General features: G+C 36.1%; 1 protein-coding gene across 1 annotated transcript in view; it reads right to left on the bottom strand.

Moving 5' to 3' along the window:
- Positions 1 to 1,211: 1,211 nt before the first annotated feature.
- Positions 1,212 to 22,116, bottom strand: part of Sh3bgrl (SH3 domain binding glutamate rich protein like) — a 69,166-nt gene continuing 48,261 nt past the window's right edge. The window contains exons 2-4 of the mRNA XM_021153744.2: positions 13,477 to 13,662; positions 9,324 to 9,404; positions 1,212 to 3,527 (exon numbers count right to left, since the gene is read on the bottom strand). Of these exons, the coding sequence (XP_021009403.1) occupies positions 3,495 to 3,527; positions 9,324 to 9,404; positions 13,477 to 13,662 (300 nt within the window). The 3' untranslated portion in view covers positions 1,212 to 3,494. The remainder of the gene's footprint in view (positions 3,528 to 9,323; positions 9,405 to 13,476; positions 13,663 to 22,116) is intronic.

The following is a 22,116-nucleotide window of genomic DNA, read 5'->3' as shown; positions in this document are numbered from 1 at the left end:
AATTGACTTTGTCAAGCTTAAAAACTTGAACATCAGACACCTATGTTCGAAAATAAAAACCATGGAATGGAAAATAACATTTCAAATCATACCTACAGTAATAGACAAGTAATCCTATTATAGAAGAAATTATAATAATCTAGTAATAAAGATATCAATACTAAACAGAGAACTGGAAAATATTTTTCCAAAAAAGCTACACAAACAGCCATAACTGCATAAGAAAATGTTCTACCAAAGGAATGTAGACTACAACTCTACTGAGATGCCATAAAATAGCTCCTACAATGGCTATAAAATATATAAGAATAACAAACATTTCCCCAGAAGTAGAGAATTTATCACATTAGTGCCCTGCAAGTGGTGGTGTAAAATAGTGAAGCCAATTTGAAAACATGTGGTAGTTACTCAAATTTTTAAACAGAATTGCCACATGAACCATACCTACAGATATGCAAAATAATTCAAAACAGGTGTTCAAACAAAAAAATACATCAGCATTCATAGTAGCATTATGCATGATAAACAAAAGTAGATTTGTATAAAATATATAGCAAATGATGAATAAAGCAAAATGTGATTCATCGCACATAATAAAATATTATTTCACAATATAAAAGAATAGATGCTCTATTCATCAATGGCTTACAAGCTGTGGCAGAGATGAAATTCAAAAGCATGGTAACTGAAGAAATCTCTAACCAAAAGTCGAATACTTCATGATTCCATTTATGTGACACTTACAGAACTGTTAATTCCATAAAGATTAAAAGTAAATTACTGGTTGCATATGGCTGATGGAGTAAGAACTAACAAGGAAGGAAGTTTGCTCCATGCTGAAGTGTTTCACACTGTGCTGATGATTGCATAAAATCCATGGGGTCTTGCATTTTAAAAAGGTAAATTTTAAGGTATATAAAATACCTCAATGAACATATTTAAAAAACATCATAGTAAAATAATAATTACATTAACAGTTGTGAGCCACCATGTGTGTGCTGGAAGCAGAACCTGGTTTCTCTGGAAGAGCCTTAAGTACTCTTCAACACTGTCATCTCCCCAGCCCCAAGAATGGTTACTCTTTCTAAAGAAATTTTAAAATTACAATTAATTTAAAATTAAAATTAGTTACAAAGGGATGACTGGTAATATTCAGAAACAAGAATTGAGGAAGGGAGACAGAAGACCAGAAAATTAAAAGTAATCAAACATGAATCATTTAATCAGTTTTATTGAAATTCATCAGATGAAAAGAATCAGTGTTCCATAGAAAAGGATTAATGTTGTACTTTGTAATTTTAAACACCAACAACTGCTTAACAAAAGTCCATGTGAGTTTTACATTTTGTTGTTGTTTTTACTTAAGGAGTGAAGTCTGATTTCACCAAAACTCCCTGTACTCAGTCTTTACCAATAAAAATAATCTTTGTTTCAAAATTCCCTATTCACTTATACTTAGGGTCCCAATGAAGTGTCCACATTTAGCAGTACAATTAACAATTTACAGTGTTTTTGAAAGTGGAACTCTTTCTAAAGAACAAAATTTCTAAAGGGCAAATCAGCTCTAAAATGTGAAATTCACAAATTACCAGGTCTCATTTAGAAACACAAATATGCCAAACATATTATGCAAAGCAGCAAGAAATTCACTTCCAAGCATATACTGTGGAGGTTTCTTCAAAACTCATCTTAATTCTTAGACTTTTATTTCCTTTCTTTCATGTATCAGGAATGTTTCTCAGGCTTCAATTGGAGAAGACTCAATTCAAACTTGTACTTTAAATCTATAGACTTCAGGGTATTATCCCACAGACATAAACATCCTCCAATGCAAAACATAGAAAGTTAAATTGTCCACATATACTGCAGGTATTACCTGTAGCATTTAGCAATGATGAGGGAAAACATTGGCTAAACATATTTTGCACTCCAAAATTAATTTAAAGTATTATCTTCCATAGAGATCCCCAAAACTATTTTTATTTAAAAAAAAAAAAGAAGAAGAAGAAATGGAATACTTTTGACTCCAATTCATACTTCAAAGTTGAGGTCACTAAAAGTTGCCTTTACATTTTTTTATTGTTGTTTGGGTTGGTTTGGTTCATTTTGGTTTTTCTCCTTTTTAAACACCTATAAACAAAAATTACTCATCAAAATTACTGTATAACATTTAGAGTTGAGTAGCGCAAATTTTAAAACCATTTATGTTAAAGCATCAATTCATGTTGGAGTTTCAGTAAACTAAGCTATGGCTCCATTACATATTGAATTTTTGCCAAGTACAGTCTAGGAAAGAGCAGATATGATGATAATAGTAATTTGAAGTAAAAGATGTGTGTTTCTTTATAAAAATCAAGTATGGGGAAAAGGTACAATATCAACATCTTCTGGTTGAATGCTTATCTTCAAACTACTTCAAAGGTTGTTGCTTTCCTTTGATACTTGTACTTTCTCAAACAATCAATGTGTGCTTAGTGATTCTTTCTACTTGGACGGATGTGTTGACACAGTCTACCTAAACTGAAACTAAAAGCTTACCTATTAAGAACAGTATCATTCATGATCACCAACAGTGTTAAAGCAGGAGACAAGAGCCACTCCTACTTCGTTCAGCAAACACCAAAAGAAAATATATCTTAAACAATGAAGGGCAAGATACTATATAACAGTTAATTAAAAGTCTGTGTTCTTTGCAAGGAAGGGCCAATTTAAATCGAACTGCAATCTTTTCTCCATGACTTATATATCCACATTGTACTGAGGCAAGCAACTTAGAAACATGACTATAACTGCATGTATAAACAAGGAATTTATCAGTTAAATGCACTCAATGCTTGTCTGATGGGAAGCCAACTATTTTGATCACTGGTTGTGCAATGAAAGGTTACATTTAGAAGCCTGGAAAACTTGTGGTTCGGGGCATACATGTTTCTTTGATAAAAGAAGGAGAATGTCACAATCACCATAGGAAATTACAATGACTAACATATCATGAACATAGCCTGTAAATACATTTCAACAACAGTAACATCACATGAAAATATTCATGTTCACTAAAGATAATGAGGCATTTTTGGAATAAGAGTCTCTCTTCTGTTCTCTCTCTCTCTCTCTCTCTCTCTCTCTCTCTCTCTCTCTCTCTCTCTCTCTCCTCTCTTCTTTCAGTTCCTTAAAGTTGAAATGATGAGAACCTTAAGCTACACAGAAATATAAAATAAGGAGTATATTGTTTTTTTGTAAAATCCTTACAGAACAGAAATGCCTTGGCAAATAACAATGCTACTCTAAGATATCTACTTAAAGTTTTAACTTCATCTCTCATTTCTTACCACCATGTTCACATTTTCATTATGCTTGTTTGCATGCGAGAACATCAACTAATCTCTAATCTATTATTTCAACATGTAAGCCTATTTCTTTTGAAGCAAGGATTTCTATAAAAGCAATGGAGATTTCATTATTTTTCAAGATGCTGAAGGAAGAACTCAGAACATTCATGCTTGCTGATTTGCCTGGGCTTCGGCTTCCTGGAATAAAACAAACAAACAAACAAAACTTACATTTAAATATCATAAGGTAGATACTCTTGTGCATTTTGCTTAAAATAAACTATCTCAAGTGACTAAGATTATTTAACAAGTAATTATATAGCAATTACTTCCATGATTTAACAAAAAAAAGGCTTTAAAATAATTAGCAGAAGCTTTCTTTTATCATGCCAGAAAGTGTTTTATGTAGGCTGCTGGGAGAGGATCAGAATCACATTCTTACTTAGCCGTGGAGCCTGTGTACCACACAACCAACTCTCAGGAAAGATGGGCCCCTGGGAAAGTGATTGTGTGACTTTTATAGGAGTTAGCAACTATTTTCTGATTGGACTTGAAGCCTGCTCCACAAGAGGAAATTCATATCTGGTTCTATAAGCCTGGTAAAAAGCCCCTGTGCAGGGAGGTCACAGGTACTTGGAGGAATCTACTATTGTTTTGCTAAATGATAATGTTGCATCACATTGCCTTCTAAATGATTCAACATATGACCATATAGTACTGCTTAAAAACTTGGTCAGAGACATTTCTTTTCGCTGTGAACAGCAGTTGATAACTAATCAAAGTACTAGGAAAAGTAACTGTGGAATGCTCAGTCGTGAATGGGACATCTGTACCACCCTCCCCAAGTCTGGAAGAGCACTTTGGGAAAAGGGAGTGAAAAAAAAAGAGCCAGGGGATGGGTATGTTATAGAATGCTGTCTTTGGGCACAGCATAACCTTTACACTCATTTCATGAACTCACATTGAGGTTACCTATAGAAGATGGGGCCCTGAGTCTCATAGAATAATGAAAGGGCTTCTGAGACACCGGCCATTCTTAAGAAGCTATTGGCAATTAACAGGTAAAGGTTGCAGTTAACAGTTAATGGTTGCAGTTAATGGTTGCTAGGAGATAGAAAGTAATTTTCCGTCAGTGGTATATGGCTCTGATAAACAGCTCCCTGTCATATCAGCAACCCTTTTAAAATTCAATAGGTCATACACAAAGGTTCGGAACTAAGGAGGGACTATATGGAAAGAAGTGGTCAGGGAGAAGGAGACAAGGTAATGGGGTGAATATGATCAGAATCCACTCCATACATGTATAAATTGTCAAAATAAGTACAAAATGCTTTTAAAAACTTGGCAGAAAACCAAACCATAACACACCTATGAAAGAGCGACTAGCATATGCAGCCGGGGAAGCATGTATATAATAATGTGCAGAAGCTCGTATCAAGTGTTTCTTCACATAAATACACATCTATTTCCAGTGACCAGTACTCTCCCCAGAGTCACACTCCATTTTTCCTAATGAAAGAGACTGCTAACAGGGGCATCTAAAACAAAAGGGAAAGCTACACCTTCAGTCCCAATACCGAGAGAGAAGGGCAGAGGCAGGTGGATATGTCTGAATTCAAGGCCAGCCTCATCTACAGAGCAAGTTCTTATTTAATTTTAGAAATAAAATAGAATGTAGGACCAGTGAGATGACTCAAAAGGCAAAGGTGCCTGCTGTCCAGGATGCTAGCCTGATGACCTGAGTTCAAATCTTGAAACTTTTACCTACACACATACATTGTGGCACTAATGCTCCCTCTCAATACACATACACACATTGTATATACACTGAACAACAAAAAATATTAAAATAACAATATGCATAAAATATATTCATTGAAGTAGCAATAGTTGTTCCTGGGCCTCCATATACACATGCATGCCCATGTACATGCACATTATACCCAAATATACATATATACATACATAGAAAAATAACAACAAGAAGAGATTTAATTAATTTTTTAAAAATGGTATCATATGAACTTCACCCTGTGCCTACACAGGTTTTGAATTAATTAATTCAGGATTCAGATCTTAGCTGTGTCAGTCAATTATGTATTCTTGGACAAAGTAAATTAAGTCTTAACTTTTTCTATAGAATTTCATTCCAGGCATTTAGCTCATAAAGAGCACATATGAGTGACCCCATTACAGGCACGAACTCTTTCTGATTTTCCTCCTCTCCTGTTTTTGACTGAAACTAAGTTCATAGTTGGGTAATATTAATCTTCGTTATTAATCTCTTGAATAGATTATTTTCAATTTAAATAGGATTGTTTCACATACCACAGCTGAAGCAGTTTCCAAGGCCACTTTCCACACATAATGATTCAAACTAGATGACCGAAAACATCTTTCAAAACATAACTACCATATTAAAAGTTTACTGCAAGGGGTTTTTCTCGCCAAATCATTTTCTCCCTGAAGACAAATGCCACTGGATTTATATTTCCATCAAAGTATAAACTACTGTATTGTTTACTATCTTAAAATCATCACTTTCACTACAAACAACGGCCAGTGCTAAGAAGGACTTTCTGAATTGAGAGAAGCAAGAAATGAGTACCATCCCTTTTTAGTATGCTGGGTCCACAAGGGGATAATAGAGCAGATTCGTCCTCTACAAGAACGTACTTTATGGAAATATTTGCTGAGCAGTTCTTTTAGGTAGCAATCTTTCTACTACATCAGTTTTCAATAATTTTAAAGGGTATACTCTATTAGTGGTTTGAAAAATTAAGGAATGAGAGAAGGCCATTCCTATTGGCTACTATTCCTTCCAGGCTTCCTTTTTGCCCCATGCACAGGTTCTAAATATAATTAGAGAATTATCGAGTAAATACAAATCTATAACTCATTTTTTTAATATTTTTCCACAAGCTATATAGTTCCCTCTTATCAACAACCATAAACATGCTAATTAGACTAGATTTTTCTTATATAAACAGTTTAACTCAGAAAATAAGATTGTTTGTAACTAACAAAAATAACTAATAACAGTGCATTATGACAATAGAGTATAATAAAATTCATGTGAATGTAGTCCCCACTCCCTCTCTCTTGCCAATTGAGCAGGTGGTACAAACGAACTGGATAAGTTTGGCAAGACAGCATGGGATGAACTGAGATGGGGAGTAATTTCATCATACTAACCAGAGTGACAAAAACACATAAATCAGTTGTTCTAGAATTCTTAATTAATATTTCCAGACCACAGTTGACATAACTATGAGAAGTGAGACTGTATAAAAGGAAGCCCTGATGGAATTTTTCAAATGGCAACATGAGCTTATGGAATGGAACAACATTTTGGTAAGTTTTATTGCTGGATATTTGTTTCCAACATTATAGACATTAGACATATACATAAAACATATTTAAATTATATATGACTCATAGTTTATCCATGAAGTTCAATGATGAATCAACTTAATTGACACTCTTTTTGAAATATTTACCATTTCCCCAATGGTTTGAGATTATGGATTATAATCTTAACCATGCTTTTACCCAAGCACCTTGTTAATTGTCAACACTTACAATGTGACTTGGCTCATTTGACTTCTAACTCCATCATTCACTTTCTTTTTTTTTTTTTTTTTTTTTTTTTTTAAGTTTTTCGAGACAGGGTTTCTCTGTATAGTCCTGGCTGTCCTGGAACTCACTCTGTAGATCAGGCTGGCCTCGAACTCAGAAATCCGCCTGCGTCTGCCTCCCGAGTGCTGGGATTAAAGGCGTGCGCCACCACGCCCGGCATCATTCACTTTCTTAAAACTATTTCACTTAAGGCCCTCTTGATTGTTTTTGTGGACTTAAAAGCATCCTAAAGTAGAAGTTTTACTATACCACGTCCTTCTTCTAATGCCCACACTGCACACACCTACCAAATTTAGTTTCTTAAGACAAATTTTCTTTGCAGGGTGACAGACCCCATCACAGGGGAAGTCATGCTGCTCTAATCAGTTCAGAGCAGACAAGAATGAGATCCTGACACACAGGAAGCCAGCAAGGAGAAGGGAAGGAATGGAAAATATGTAGATGAAATTAAATTAAACCTTATCTTAAACTACTGAAATAATCATCCCATGAGCAGAGTATGGTGGTGCACACCTTTAATTCCTTGCAGAGGATGGTGGGTCAATATGAATTTGAGGCCAGACTGATCTACATAGTGAGTTGCAGACTAGCTCAAGCTACACAGTCCAACAGCGACCAAACAAAGAAACAAACAAACAAAAATCACACCATTGCTTTCCCAGGTTTTCCATGGTGACTTTTGGGTACCTAACAGAAAAAAGGTGAAGGTACCTAATACCGCAATCATAACCTGGCCCCAAAGTATCTAGCTAATCTTAAACCTTCTAACAGCCCTTTGTTTAATATCCTCAATTCCAAAGTCACACTACATTCGGTCCCCTTGATATGAGATCATCATGTATAGCTATATGCACCTATGCAGTGTTTTTCTTTGCTGTCCTGTCAAAAATGACTTAGTATCATTTCAATATCTTGAAATTTTGAACAGATCAAATAATATCCTTCTAATAAAAGCTTCTTCAATCTCCTCAATAAGAAATAAAGATTATTGACCTCAATCCCTATGTCCTTTATTTATGATAGTCTTATAAAATTAACCATAGAATGTCTTCAATTATAATTACCTATACACATACTTATATAACCTTCTGCACATATATACTCACTAGGTTATGAACAGAATATAAGAATTATATCATATGTTATGCTTGCTCCACCATTGATCTCAGTGCTTGGCAACTGATAGACATTTGGTGAATGAATGAATCTTAATTTTAATTGAAGGGGACAAAGTCATCAGCCACAAGAAATAGACTGTCCTTTCTTTTGCACTCTCTGATCTGCATTAAACTCACTGGCTTAACTTGGGCCTTACAAATTATTTAAACAACAACAAGAAAAAAAAATGTTCTTCTGGCTTCATTCAGTTTTTACAAATCCTAAAATATAACATTTATCCATGGGAAAGGAATGTTTGGCAAGGAAGCAAAACTTGAGAGTGAAACAAACATATTTACAAAGCCTGTCTGGTGAAAACATAGATGGTATTATAGGTTCTCAAGAATGAAGAAGGAATTAGAGCTTAAATAAATTGCTGATCATAAAATCTACTCAAGATTGGAACACAGATGAGTGCTACTGGAAAAACCTATTTTGATTAAATGATCTGATACAAAAAAGACCAAATGGAAAAGGCAAAGGTCTAGTGAAAGTCCCTAGCTTTGAGGCATCTCACTGGACAAGTAATTTCATTTTTACTTTCCTTCTTTATTTGGGCTCCCTTGGGAATACTGTCACTTGAAAAATTAATTTGTCTTGGCAAGAAATAAAATACCAAAGTTAGCTAGCAATTTAATGACCAGTTTTGTAACTTGAAGGTTCTTATTATCCTTGAATAGCTGACTATATCATTTACACTCACAGAAGCTAATAGCTGCTGCTAAGGAGATGATCATGAACTACGATGTTTGATGGCCATGTAGAATTGAGCATGACATCTGGAGGTTTAAAGCTGGCAATCATACCTTTGAGATTGAATACCGATATATCTCCTGGCTCAGGAAACTTGATAGAGCAGTTCACTTCTCTAAGTGTACTTCACTAAGTATACTATGCACAGTTGTCTACCCCATTAGGGGTTAAGTATATTACCACAAACACTGCTCTAGACTTACTCTGAATATTAACAGATATGACTTTTTGGGGGACAGAGTTTCTCTGTGTAGCCGTGGCTGTCCTAGAACTCACTCTGTAGATCAGGCTGGCCTCAAAATCAGAAATCCGCCTGCCTCTGCATCCTAAGTGCTGGGATTAAAGGCGTGTGCCACCACTGCCCCACTCAGGCATGATTTTGTTGATTAAAAAAACCCATCAGCAATAAGATGGTCAGCAATGAAGGAAACAGAGGAATCATACCTTTGAACCAGGTGGTGCTGTCAAGCCTAAAAAGGCATAAACTGCATTATTTTCTCGGGCTTCAAAGAAGGCATCATAATCCTTTGTGAAAAGAAGACAAGAAAAATTAGCAGTGTGCACCCCAATAGAGAGAGATGTGCTCATAATGACTTGACTGGCTGACAGGATCAGATGTCTCCTTGGGGCCTTAGCTCCAAAAGGCTGAAATTCTGGAAGGAGTAGTAAACAGACATACAGACAGGCGGGCTTCTGAGACTACACAAGTATAACACCAACCTTGGAGGCTGAAGCAGAAGGATCACTAGCTCCATGCCAGACTATGCTTCACAGGAAAATACTATCTCAAAAAACAAAAACAAAAAAACAACTAAACAAAACAAAAACCCTGTTATGCAGCTCCAAGCAGAAATGGTTGGTGGGCCATTGAAAAATGTTTTTATCGCCAGCCTGCAAAATCTCAGTTGGTTTGTACTCATCTTAATTTAAAATAAAGAGAGTGAGATTTAAAAAAGAAAATAAAAAGAAGCCCAGACAAAGCATTATTGGACAATAAATAAACAAATAAATAAAAAAATTTAATTAAACCTCCAAAAATATCAGTAAATTTATTTTGTAATTGCTTCTGGTTTTGTGTTTTTATGAGATTTCCATGTGTGTGAGTGTGTGTATCTCTGAAGCTATATGTGTTTTTGTGCTTCCTTTTTGACTGTATTTTTCCTTGTCTGTTTTTTCCTTTGATGGTTGGTTTGCTTTCATCATATTGCATTTTACTTGACTGTCTTCTTAAAGGTTTTCTAACAATAGAGAGCAAGAAAAGGTAGAGAATTGGGTAGGTGAGGAAATGGAGAAGTTATGGGAGGAGTTTGGGGAGGGGAAACTGTTATATTGTCGAGAAAAATCAACAACAAAATAAATATGAAGAGAAAAGGATGGAGGAAGAGAGAAATGGCATTTGGATACTATTTAATGTGTACTAGAAGATAAGTTGAAAATGCCAGATGGTTTATTGCACATCAAAAGGAGTTACAGATGCTTACATCTTCCTCCACTACTCAAAGCAAGCATTTCTCAGCAGTAGATTGCTTCTTTTTAGTGGGAGGCTCATTCCAATTCGCCATAGTTCTCTCCCTTACTGAATTTAATAGTGATTTCCTCAGCCTGAAACCAATATTAGCTACTTAAGGCCAGAACAGTGGGGCTATACTGTGTTTGCAAAGAGAGTACAGTGTTCTTGAAATTTGAGCAGAGAAAGCTTTAACCCTGAGTATACAAGAGAATCCTGACATGTCTGAATTTGGTTCAACTTAACATTACTGCCACCCTAAGCCACTAAGCCTACTCCAAAAGTTACAAGTGGACTTGTCTACAATTGTAACTTGTAATCAACAGCAAACATAGTTAAATGTCTATTTTCTGTATGTGGCCTTGATTACAGTGTGATTTCTAGATATGTATAAGGAAAGGAGGCAGTAAATAAAACAATAAGAAAGATAAAATAAAATAAAATAAACAAAAACATATAGTACTGTCTTTCCCTCACATTCCTTATAGTCTGAACTTAAACCATTTTGCTTTTAGAAACTCAATGTTAAGAGAATCAAAAGATGACCTGCAGCATGGAAGAAAAGAATTCCAAAACGTGTAAGTAGCAAAGAATTCATTCCTAAAATGCATAAAAATCATGAGATAATAATAATAAAACAAAATTAAAAGTGATACTGACTAAACAGATACTTAAAGAGAATAGAAGGATGTCAAATAAGGAGATAAATGTGTTAATATCATAATTTTGACCATTACATAAAAACATTATAATGACCAGAAGCTACCAAAATACCAAGCTATTTAGGATTGGTTTAAAAGGCCAACAATAGGTCTGAGAAGTAGTTCAGGGCTCTAGCCTTGTCTATTGTATATACAATACTGAATGAAATATGCAGTAACATACGAAAAAGCAAACAGACACAAAACTTTTGACAATATCAGGAGCTGAAAGGAAAGATTGAGTACCAGGAACCTATGCAAAAGGACACAGTCAATTCAGAAAAATTCCATATTCTTTACAAATTAAAAATACAATCACTGTGTTAAGCAGTAAACACATCCCTGGGATTTATGCCTGAGCAATGAGAATTACTGCTATACAAAAATCAAGAAACAAATACAGAAAGCACTTATAATTACAATGGCTCAGATTTAGAAACAATGAAAATGTCTACCAATTTATAATGATTTACTGCCACCCAACTATATGAGGTGAAAAAGTATTTAAACAGAAAACAACTAGACCTCAAACACATCCAATTCATCGAAAGAAGACAGCATCAAAAGATTTCATACTGTATGAATCCATTTATATGACCTTACCAAAAGGACAAAATTATACTCATGATGATAAGATTAGTGTTGGCCACGGACTAGGAGTAGGAATAGCATACACATAAAAGTTTCAGAGATGACTCTGAATTTTTATTGTAGCACTAGTTTCACAAACCAATGCATGTGTTAAAATTCAGACAAAAATGCATGCCAGAAAGAGTCGCTACCATACACTAAAATTTTAAACCTTAAACTTACAAAATGTAATTACATTTTAAGGAAAAATGACAAAAACTAAAATATACAAATTCAAGTTAACCCAACTAAAAAATGGACTGAAATATCCTAATGAGACCTGCCTCAAATGAATATGTACAAAGGCCAATAGGCTTATGAAAAATATCCATCATAATGAATTATTGAGGAGTTATAAATTAAAACCACGGGAAGATACCTTTAACCATGCAAAAATGTGGTTTTTCAAAAGGACAAAAATGGAATGAGTATTGAAAAAGATGTAGAGGAAGTAAAACCTTCCGCACTATTGCATATGAATGTAAATTAATACAACTATCATGGAAAATGAAATACAGAGGCTCCCCAAACCATTAAAAAAGAACTACCTTAAGCCAGCCTGATCTATACAGCAAGCTCTGGGACAGTCAGGACTAAATACAGAGACCCTGTCTTAAAAGAAGAAGAAGAAGACAAAGACAAAGGAGGAGGAGGAGGAGGAGGAGGAGGCCAGGCAGTAGTGACACATGCCTTTAATCCCAGCACTTGGGAGGCAGAGGCAGGCAGATCAAGGACAGCCTGGTGTGCAAAGTGAGTTCCAGGACAACCAGGGCTATACAGAGAAAACCTGCCTCGAAAAACCAAAAGAAAGAAGGAGGAGGAGGAGGAGGAAGAGGAGGAGGGAGAAGAGGGAGGAGGGAGAAGGAGGGGGAGGGGAGGAGAAGGAAAAGGAGGAGTAGGAGAAGAAGAAGGAAAAGAGGAGGAAGAAGAGGAAGCACAGCAGCAGCAATATCCCATGAGCCAGCAATCTCCCTTTGTAGCACATATACAAAGGAAATGAGGTCATTTTGGGTATAGGTCTTCTTACACTGGTAGTCCTAACACTCATACTGGAGGCAAAAGAATTGCCTGAGTTTAAGGCCAAATTAGTCTGTTTATAGAGAACCCTGGTTTTTAAGAAAGCAAAGAAAGAATGAAATCAGTCTGTCACCGAGATTGCTACAATCAGATATTTCTGCAACACTAGTCACAACAGGCAATATATGAAATCAGCTTGTGTCCTGCAATGGATGAAGGAAAAAGGAAAATTCTGTATGTGTATATAGTAAAACACTATTCAGCCTTTAAAATAAAATTCTGTTGTCTGTGACATGGATGAACCTAGAGAATATGTGAAGCAAAATATTCAGCAACATCGGAATCTGAGGCCAGTCTTGGTTAGATTGAGAAAGAGGGGAGAACAGGGCTCTCATCAAAGAGGAAGCCCCACAGCAGAGGAACTCCCAGTGGCAAAACTACATTCCAGGAGCCAGGAAAGGGAGAGTCCAGATGATAGCTAACAGTCAGGCATAGTTACCTGTTTTGATGTGGTTGGACCCAAAATGAAGATATATAAAGCCATCTGCATGTTTTGCTTATTCATTTGAATGTTGATCCTAGAGAACAAAATACTATGTAGCTGCCTATGGTGCATGCAGAGGGCAAATAACTGTACAGAAGAAATGACTAGGCTTGGAGGTGAAGATGAAAGGTGTAAGTTCCTTTGAGACAATCTATTTAAAAAAAAAAAAAAACACAAGAATTGAAATTGCTTCCTTACCCCACGGTACTGGCATTCATTGAAAATCTGAGGTGGCAAGGGGTACCCTGTGGATGGTCGACTGTCTTCAGGTACATTTTCTCTCATCCACTTCCGATTCTCTTCATTAGCTGCAATATCTTTTTCTTCAAATCCTATTTTGTTGGCTTCTAAGAAACAAAGCACATCTTGCTGTTTCTTCTTAATCTAGGAGCCAAGAGAAGGGGGCAGGGATGATACTGATAAGCAAATAGCACTTATTGGTTTTCTTTTTCTTCTTTGTTTGGACTCAACAGGTTCTTTTAAGGAATATATGTTTATTCAAATACATACAGGCATGCAATAACAACTGATGGAAAAAGAGGCCATGATTTTGAAGGAGAGCAGAGGAGGCTGGGCATGGGTGTGTTTAGAGGGAGAACAGGGAAGGAAGAGATGTCAATTACAATCTCAAAAATAAAGAAAAATAACCAAGCTTTCTTTAATCTAAGAAGCTTTTTACTGGAGGTCTAAATAATTTACCATTCAATTCTAGTGATAGAAATTTAAATCAGAGCTCCTAGACAAAAGGTTTTTATTTTTAAAATTTAACAAAATCAGTGTTTAAGAACCAGCAAACATGAATTTAGACACAGATTAAATCTGCAGTGCAAAAGATACATTTTCCCCCTATTACTGTTTTGATGATGTCTCACAAGTGAAGAGCCTGAAGGCTCTTTTTATCTAACTCTCCTTTTTGCACTAAAGGCTCAATATCTAATGATGCTGATATAATTCTAGCTCATGCATATTACAAAGTCTACAAAATATGATTAATTCAAGCATCATAATCAGTAGCAATGTCTCCATTTTATGGTTCAGACCAAAATCTATACTGTAAAAGAGCTAAGCCTGTATGTATACTAAGTTTGTAATATAATCTGTATTTCTCATTAGCTCATAATATGCAGAATTAGGACACCGTTCACATGTCGGTGCTACCTCATTAGATTATTAGTAGATTGCATACTGTTCTCCTTATCAAGCTCTGACCTTATCCAGGTCAGAGAGCTTCAGTAGTAGTAAAGTTAGTACTTCCTAGGATCTTCCTATGAAATGCATTTATCTGAGTACCTGGTTTCACATACCTATGTTCATATAATTAAGGTTAAAGCTTCTTCATAACATATCTGAACTATATAGAAAATATGAAAGAAAAAAATCCTTTTAAATGGAGTCATACTCAAAGGACACATATGGCAGAAACATTTAAAACAAAACAAAGTAAAATATATTATAAAGACGTAGTCCACACAATGGCAATCAAAAATGTGAAAAAGGAACTTTAAATTCATACTTCCCTCCTCTACCACTGTGCGCAGGCACAGGGGTTCTATTTTCATCCAGATTACTTCTGGTTAGGGCTACATAATTCACTTTAAATAATACAACTCTCAACTCCAGTAAAAACAGGAATTTCTGGTACCTATTTGGATTCAATACTAAAAGTCCTTTCAAAAAGATCAATTATAATCCAGTAAAATGTACCACAACATTAATTTTTCTAATATTACTATTTCTTCATTGGTATACACAATTAAACTTTCCTCTCTAAATAGAAAATTTGGAAAACATCACTGAGGCAGTACATATAAGCATCTAGTATACTAATATGCATGAGGGAAGTCTCAAGTCAGTGACTTTCAACCTATTTCAGAGTAGGGGAGTTCAGTCAACATGAAATATATCAAGTAATTTGTAAATGCTTAGACTATTTCCAGATATGAGTAGATATAAATGTGGTACTTTCCAGAACCTAGAATTTCAATAATAACAATCATATTCAGTCTTAGCAGACTATCACCATCGTGTTTGTGTAGACAAAGATCAGAGGCCATCTAAAATAAATAGCCCTTTGAGGCCTCTCCTGCCTTATTGGATGTTCTTTATGTTGAAAACACTGTGCTGAGTCAATACAGTGTCCTTGCCTGGTATCAGTATGTACAATCAGAGATATTTACTAGTAACTTTATCTGTATGTCAAGGGTTGAGTTTCTTTTTTAAAAAAGATTGACACAGTTTCTTCTTTAGAAGGTTCCGATGTAAAAAACAAAGCTTCATCACACCCACAAAACTTTCCACCCCAAATTTATTCTGTCTACAAGAAAAGTAGGGATAGGGGATAGAGACCCATCCCATGAGCAACCACCATTCCGACACTAGAACTATTATTGATAATCTTTTATGCTTGCAGACAGGAAGCAAGCAAGCCTATCAAGGCTGTCCTCTGAGAGGCTCCTCCTATTAGCTGACTGAGACAGATGCAGAGACCCATAGCCAAATAGTGGATGGAGCTTGGGGACTCTTATGGAAGAGTTGGAAGAAGGATTGCAGCCCCAAAGGGGATGGGAACTCCACAGGAAGATCAACAGAGTCAACCAACATGGATCCTTGGGGCTCTCAGAGACTGAACCACCAACCAAAGAGCATACACGTGCTGGAGCTACCCCGCCCCCACACACACACACATATGTAGCAGATGTGCATAGGTCTCGTAACAAAGTTAGTATTAAGTATTTAATTATCTACTATATTTTTGCTTTAAGTTTGGGACAATCAAACTATTTGTTTTGGGTTTTTAATTTAAACCAAAGTTACTTATGGAATTATCTTAAATTCATAAAAGTACAGTTGCCATATATGTTACCCTGTCCACCTATTATTGACATCTTACCTCAAAGAAGTACACCTGCCATTAAGAAGCCTACATCAGCGCAACACTATCAATTAAACCCCAGACTATTAGCATTTCACCGCTTCTTCCTTTAATGCCATTTTCTGTTCCCCTCCAGATATTTAGTCATCATGTCTCCTTAGTTTCTTTTGGTGTGTGAGTTACTCAGATCCTTTTTCTCTGTGATTTTGGCAATTTGAAGTGTACTGGTCAGATATATGGTAATGCCTCTTCAGCCAGACTTATCTAATTTTTCTCTTATGATTAGACTGGGATTATGAATTTGGGGGACAAGAGTATAAAATATAAATAACTTTTTCATCCTATCATACCAGAGAACACCTGATAGGGACCTAACTCACTAAGATGACATTAACCTGGATTACTTGGTAAATGGAGTATGAGTGAGGTTTCTTCACTACATTTTCCTTCTCCACACTGTGTATTTGGAAGTAAATCATTTTCCCTTTCTACACTGTGTGTTTGGGAGTCAGTAAAATTCCAACTTCATAGTAAAAATCTGACAGTACTTCTTAGTTAGAGATTCTGGGAAATTTGAGAAACAGCAATATGTGAGAGATTGCTGAAAAGTAATATACATCCATCTTTGGGGACAAATACTGTGGCTTTCTCATAATACAATATTTTTATTCTTATATATTACATCCACACCAGTTCCCCTTCCTCCCCCTGCCCTCCAGCCTCTCCCCAAGATCTAGTGCCCTCTACCTTCCCTCAGAAAAGAGCAAGCCCTCCAGGGAAATCAACCAAACACAGTATTACAAGTCACAATAAGACTGGGCACGTACCATCACATCAAGTCTGGACAAGGCAACCCAGTAAGACGTAAAGGTTCCCACAAGTAGGCCAAAGAGTCAGGCACAGCCCCTGCTCCTACTGTTAAGCTACCTACAAGAACACTGAGCTACTCAGCCATAACATATATGCAGAGAAGCTAGGGTCAAATCCCTACAGGATTCCTGATGTCTGAGAGTTCCCCTGAATCCTAGTCAGTTGATTCAGTGCCCCATGATCTCATGGTGTCCCTGACTCACTTATAAGTGGATATCAGTTGTAAAGCAAAAGACAATCATGCTACTGTCCACAGATCCAAAGAGGCAAAGTAATGAGGAGGGCTGAAGACAGGGTACAAGGATCTCCCTAGGAAGGGGAAACAGAATAGCTCTTCAGGGTGGTCTGAGGGCAGGTGGTGTTGGAAACAGGAATGATCAGGTTTGGGAGAGGGAGAAAACACCAGGAGAAATGACTGGAAGTGGGGGGTATTCCAGGGTGAGGTAGAAACTCTACAGAATCTATAGAAACTATAGAATCTATGAGAGTAACCCTAGGAAACTCTCCTAGTAATAGGGAGCACCTGAACTGGCCATATTCTGTAACCAGGCAAGGCCTCAAGAGGAGGGATTGGGACACCAACCTAACTACACAACCTTTGACCTACAATTCATCCTGCCTGCAGAGGCCACAGAACCTTCGACCTATATACAGTTTGTCCTGCCTGTAGAGTATTCTGGGACCAGAGCCTAGCATAACTGTCTTCAGAAAGACCAGAGAAACTTAATCCAGCAACTGATGGAAACAGAACCAGAGTCTCGTAGCTAAACATTAGGCGGAGCGCCAGAAGTCATAATTCAATTTTATTTGGAAAACATATCTTTTTGAAAAATCCTTGGACTAAACATGTGAAGTATCATATTAGAGTGATTGGTACTTAAATTACATTTCATTTAGGCCCACAAACATCCTTCTAGCAAAACTTCTTGTACACAGAAGTAATGGAAATAATCAATGTTTGCATACAGATTTTCCTCCATCCTTACAATTTCCAAAATAACACTTGTGAATCCTAGAACAAAGCTGATGAATAGTTTGTACCTTTATATACATCATCAGAGTTCTATAAAGTACCTAAAAGTTAACATATTCAATAACAGGGAGACCGCTTGTCTAGGTAAAAATAGAGATAGATAGATAGATAGATAGATAGATAGATAGATAGATAGATAGATAGATAGATAGATAAATTAAATAAATAAATAAATAAATAAATAAATAAATAAATAAATAAATAAATAAATAAATAAATGCAAGCAAGCTGTGAGTTTACCTGAATTAGAGAGAAACTTTGGGCTATCAGAAAGAGTTCACTGCTATTATTTCCCAATTTACCAGATTTCTAATTGCAGCTATTTTAAGAGGACTAGGAGGAGTTAGAGAACTGGCTCAGCAGTTAAGAGCACTTGCTGCTCTTACAGAGGTCCCAAATTTACTTCCCAGCACTGCATTCACACACATGCAAACACAAACACAGACAATGGTGACTCAGTCACAAGTAACTCCAGTTCCATGTGGAGATCCAACACCTTTTTCTAGATCCCACAGGTACCAAGTAGTCACATTGTGCACATACAGATGCAGTCAAAATAGCCATACACATAGATAAGGAAAAAAATAGGTAAACAGCTGGAAAAAAGATTTGGCTTCTTATTTATACCACTATTAGTTATCCCTGTAGATGGATGGCAATGAAGAGAAAGTTAACTAACATTATAGTTATTGCTTCATGTCCACTTCCTATTCAAAATATCCTGTAGGGTAGGAAGCTTGATTTTCATGTTATGGATTAGATTACCAAGACTCATAGTGAGTAATGAAATATACCCAAAGTCACAAAACCAATATATGACGAGACTAAAATTCAAATTTAGATATCCTTTAATAGCAAATCTTACATTATTTCACTACATTTGCCTGCCTTCTTTCATTTTACCTTCTATTTTTGTTTTCTTTAAGAAATTTTTAGTCCAATAATATGGCTCATTGGGTAGACACCTGCAGCCAAACCAGACAACCTGAGCTGGCTATCTTCACACAGTAGAGAGAGAAAATCAACCTTCATAACTTATCCTCTGGCATTCACACACACACACACACACACACACACACACACACACATTAAACAATCAAACAAATGATATAGAAAGCAATCTATATAACACTGACAAAATCTTTTAAGAAGTAATACTCCCTGGCACAGTGGCTACACGTCTATTTCCAGGTCCTTGTGAGAGGATGACAATCACATGAGCCTAGGACCTGAGACCTGGGCAGCATAGTGAGAGACACTATTTCCAAGGCAATGTTTTGATGTGTTCTTGTTAATTGTGAATTCTATGTAACAAAGTATGGTTTCATCTTATTTTCCAAATGAGCATGTGCACAAATGAACAAATTTCCACAGCATTCAAAGAAAAAACAACAACAACAACAAAAACACAACAACAACAACAACAAAAAAAAACCAAAGACATCTGAAACAGCCACTTCCAACTCAGGATTCTCTCCCAGTAAAAAAGGTTCAATATTTGACTCTACCTGGTAATGTTATGGGGTTACCAGTTCATTGAAAATGTAACTCTTCAATACAATCTAGGCCTCAATGATTCTAGACATTAAAAATAACAATAGCAGTATTATGATCTGAAGGAATTTGAAAATTATAATTATAAAATATAAATTCTAAACTAATCCATGATTTTTAATGATTACATCTAAGCAGCCCTTAATCAAAGTCTGGCATAATTCTGCTGCAGGCAAGTAGATGAATTAATGCTAGAATAATAAGGAAAAAGAATAGATATGCTGAATTGGTTAGCAATAAGCTATATGCATCAGGTCCCTTTTGCATTACACCATGTGTGATCTCGTTGTAAAATATAATGTGATAATTATTATTTATAAAGCATTTCCTATGAACCAGGCACTGTGATAAGCTCTTTACATGTTTATTTTATTTTATTCTCACAATAATCTTCTGAAGCAGCTGCTATTATTTTCATTCCAGACACTCTGAAAAAGAAACTAATGCTCAGATGGATTAGGGAACTTGTTCCAAATTACTTATTTGTCCAATCTCTGCCAGAGTAAAAATCACCATTAAAAAACGAAGTATACAGAATAACAAATAAGGTACTGCCATGCTTGATGCCTCCTGCTAATTAGATCATCTGTTGACTTACTGAAGCTCTCTTGAGCGCAGATGTGGCTCATAATAATTTTGTGTATCAGTCTCCATTTCAAAGCCTGGTCTAAAGTAGCAGCAAGAAAACCTGGAGATTATTTTTTTTAGTATCATTTTTGTTTATTTTTGAGAATGTAATGTAATTGCAACATTTTTCCCATCCCCTTAAGATTTTTTTGTTGCTGTTGCTCTTGTTTTGCAATCAAGCTCAAGGCCTCATATACCACAAGCAAGTATTCTATCACTGAATCACATTCCTATCCCTTACAACATTTTTTTTTGAACTAGGGTCTCACTACATGGTCCACAATGACCTCCAACTTATAAACTCTTGCTTCAGCATTCTGAGTGCTAGCATGACAGACATGCACCACCACGCCACAACTTAAGTATTTTAGAGCACAGTGTTAGTGGCTTGTGATTACAGGAAATGGCTGTTGTATGAATTATACTGCCTGTACATTTCATGTACACGGACAAATGCAAGTGTAAAACAAAAAGCATTATGACATGCTTCCACAAAAGTGCCAGTACACCAGGCTACAGGAAATGGCTCTTCAAGGAAAATAGGGTTAACAGGCACCCTAGGCTACTCTCAAAACTTTAGGAGTCTCCTTAAAGAAAAACCCTTCACACTGTTAGCAGCAATTATCAGAGCTCAATAATTGGTACATGTGCTATTCTAACATTATGGATCTTCCATTCAAAAATGTCAGACTGGTGTCATGCTAAGATTTTTGGAAATAAATCTGTTCATCTCAGCCCCCACACTCCTGCCTTAATCACTGTCATTAAGAAGTCAGTACAATGGTTTTCTGTATAGATTTGAATCCTCTTTAAGAGAATAGCGTTAGAGTAGAATAAAAGGAACTTGGATGTTTAGAAGAAACATTATGAGCAACAAAATGTTCCCAACGCATCTTTCTCTTTGCATAACAAATTCCAGCAGTAAGGAAACTGTGTCCTAAAACCACTTCCTGCTAATGCTACAGGGCTTCTAATTCCGGTCAGACAGAGTCACCAGGCAGCCTTTCCATATAAGGATAAGCAAAAACACAAATCCTCAAACAGGCTGATGTGAAGTCACAGGGCAGGCATACGAGAACCAAATATGGTAGCTAAAATCTGCAGCACACAAGATGCCTTTTTTAAAAAAGAAGGCTGTAACCATCAACTCTATCAGTTCCTGAATCATAAGAAAAGCAATAAGCTTGCTAGTGTTAACTAAATGACAAATATTAGCCACACTGCAGTGTGTCACATAAGTTGGCCATCTTCTTCTATTGACAGGCTATTATGAAATGTGTGGCCAGGGGGTATGCATATAACATCAAAATGATGTATATGAATAAGTAAAGTCATTCACTCTACCTCCTCTGAAAGAAGCAAATAGAGTTCCCAAGAGACTCAGGAAACTAGCTTTGTCCCACTACAGAAACACCTTATTGTGGCCAGGGAAAAAAAAAATCCAGATATGGAATAACTCGATAAGACTAAGTCCTAAGAGGGTCCTTTCCATTACAGGGTAGAACCAGATTCTGAAAGCTGTTGCATAGCCATAAAGAGACCATAATAACCCTTACTCCTCCCCTGCCAAACATGAGAATTAAAGAGCACACAGAGACATCATCTTCATTTTCAGTGAGCATAGTGTTCCTAATTAGTATGATCAAGTATGTTGCTAGTGCTGAAGGCTGTTAATTCAGACAAAGTCAAGTAAACTCAGAAACTTTTTTTCCAGTGTGTGGTAATAGCCATGGAAACATTCATAGTTTTTAATCTTGTAATTTCAGGTCCAGATGCTTTAAGTAAATAAACAAAAGAGAACTAAATGATGTGCCTGAAGAAATTGTGTGTGATATATTCTGGTGAGTTTGTTATTTGTTTCCTTTTGACAGTGGAGATTTGA

This window comes from Mus caroli, chromosome X (assembly GCF_900094665.2).
Source record: "Mus caroli chromosome X, CAROLI_EIJ_v1.1, whole genome shotgun sequence".
NCBI classification, from domain to species: Eukaryota; Metazoa; Chordata; class Mammalia; order Rodentia; family Muridae; genus Mus; species Mus caroli.
Note: the sequence above shows the minus strand (reverse complement) of the source record. Positions and strands in the feature narration are given on the sequence as shown.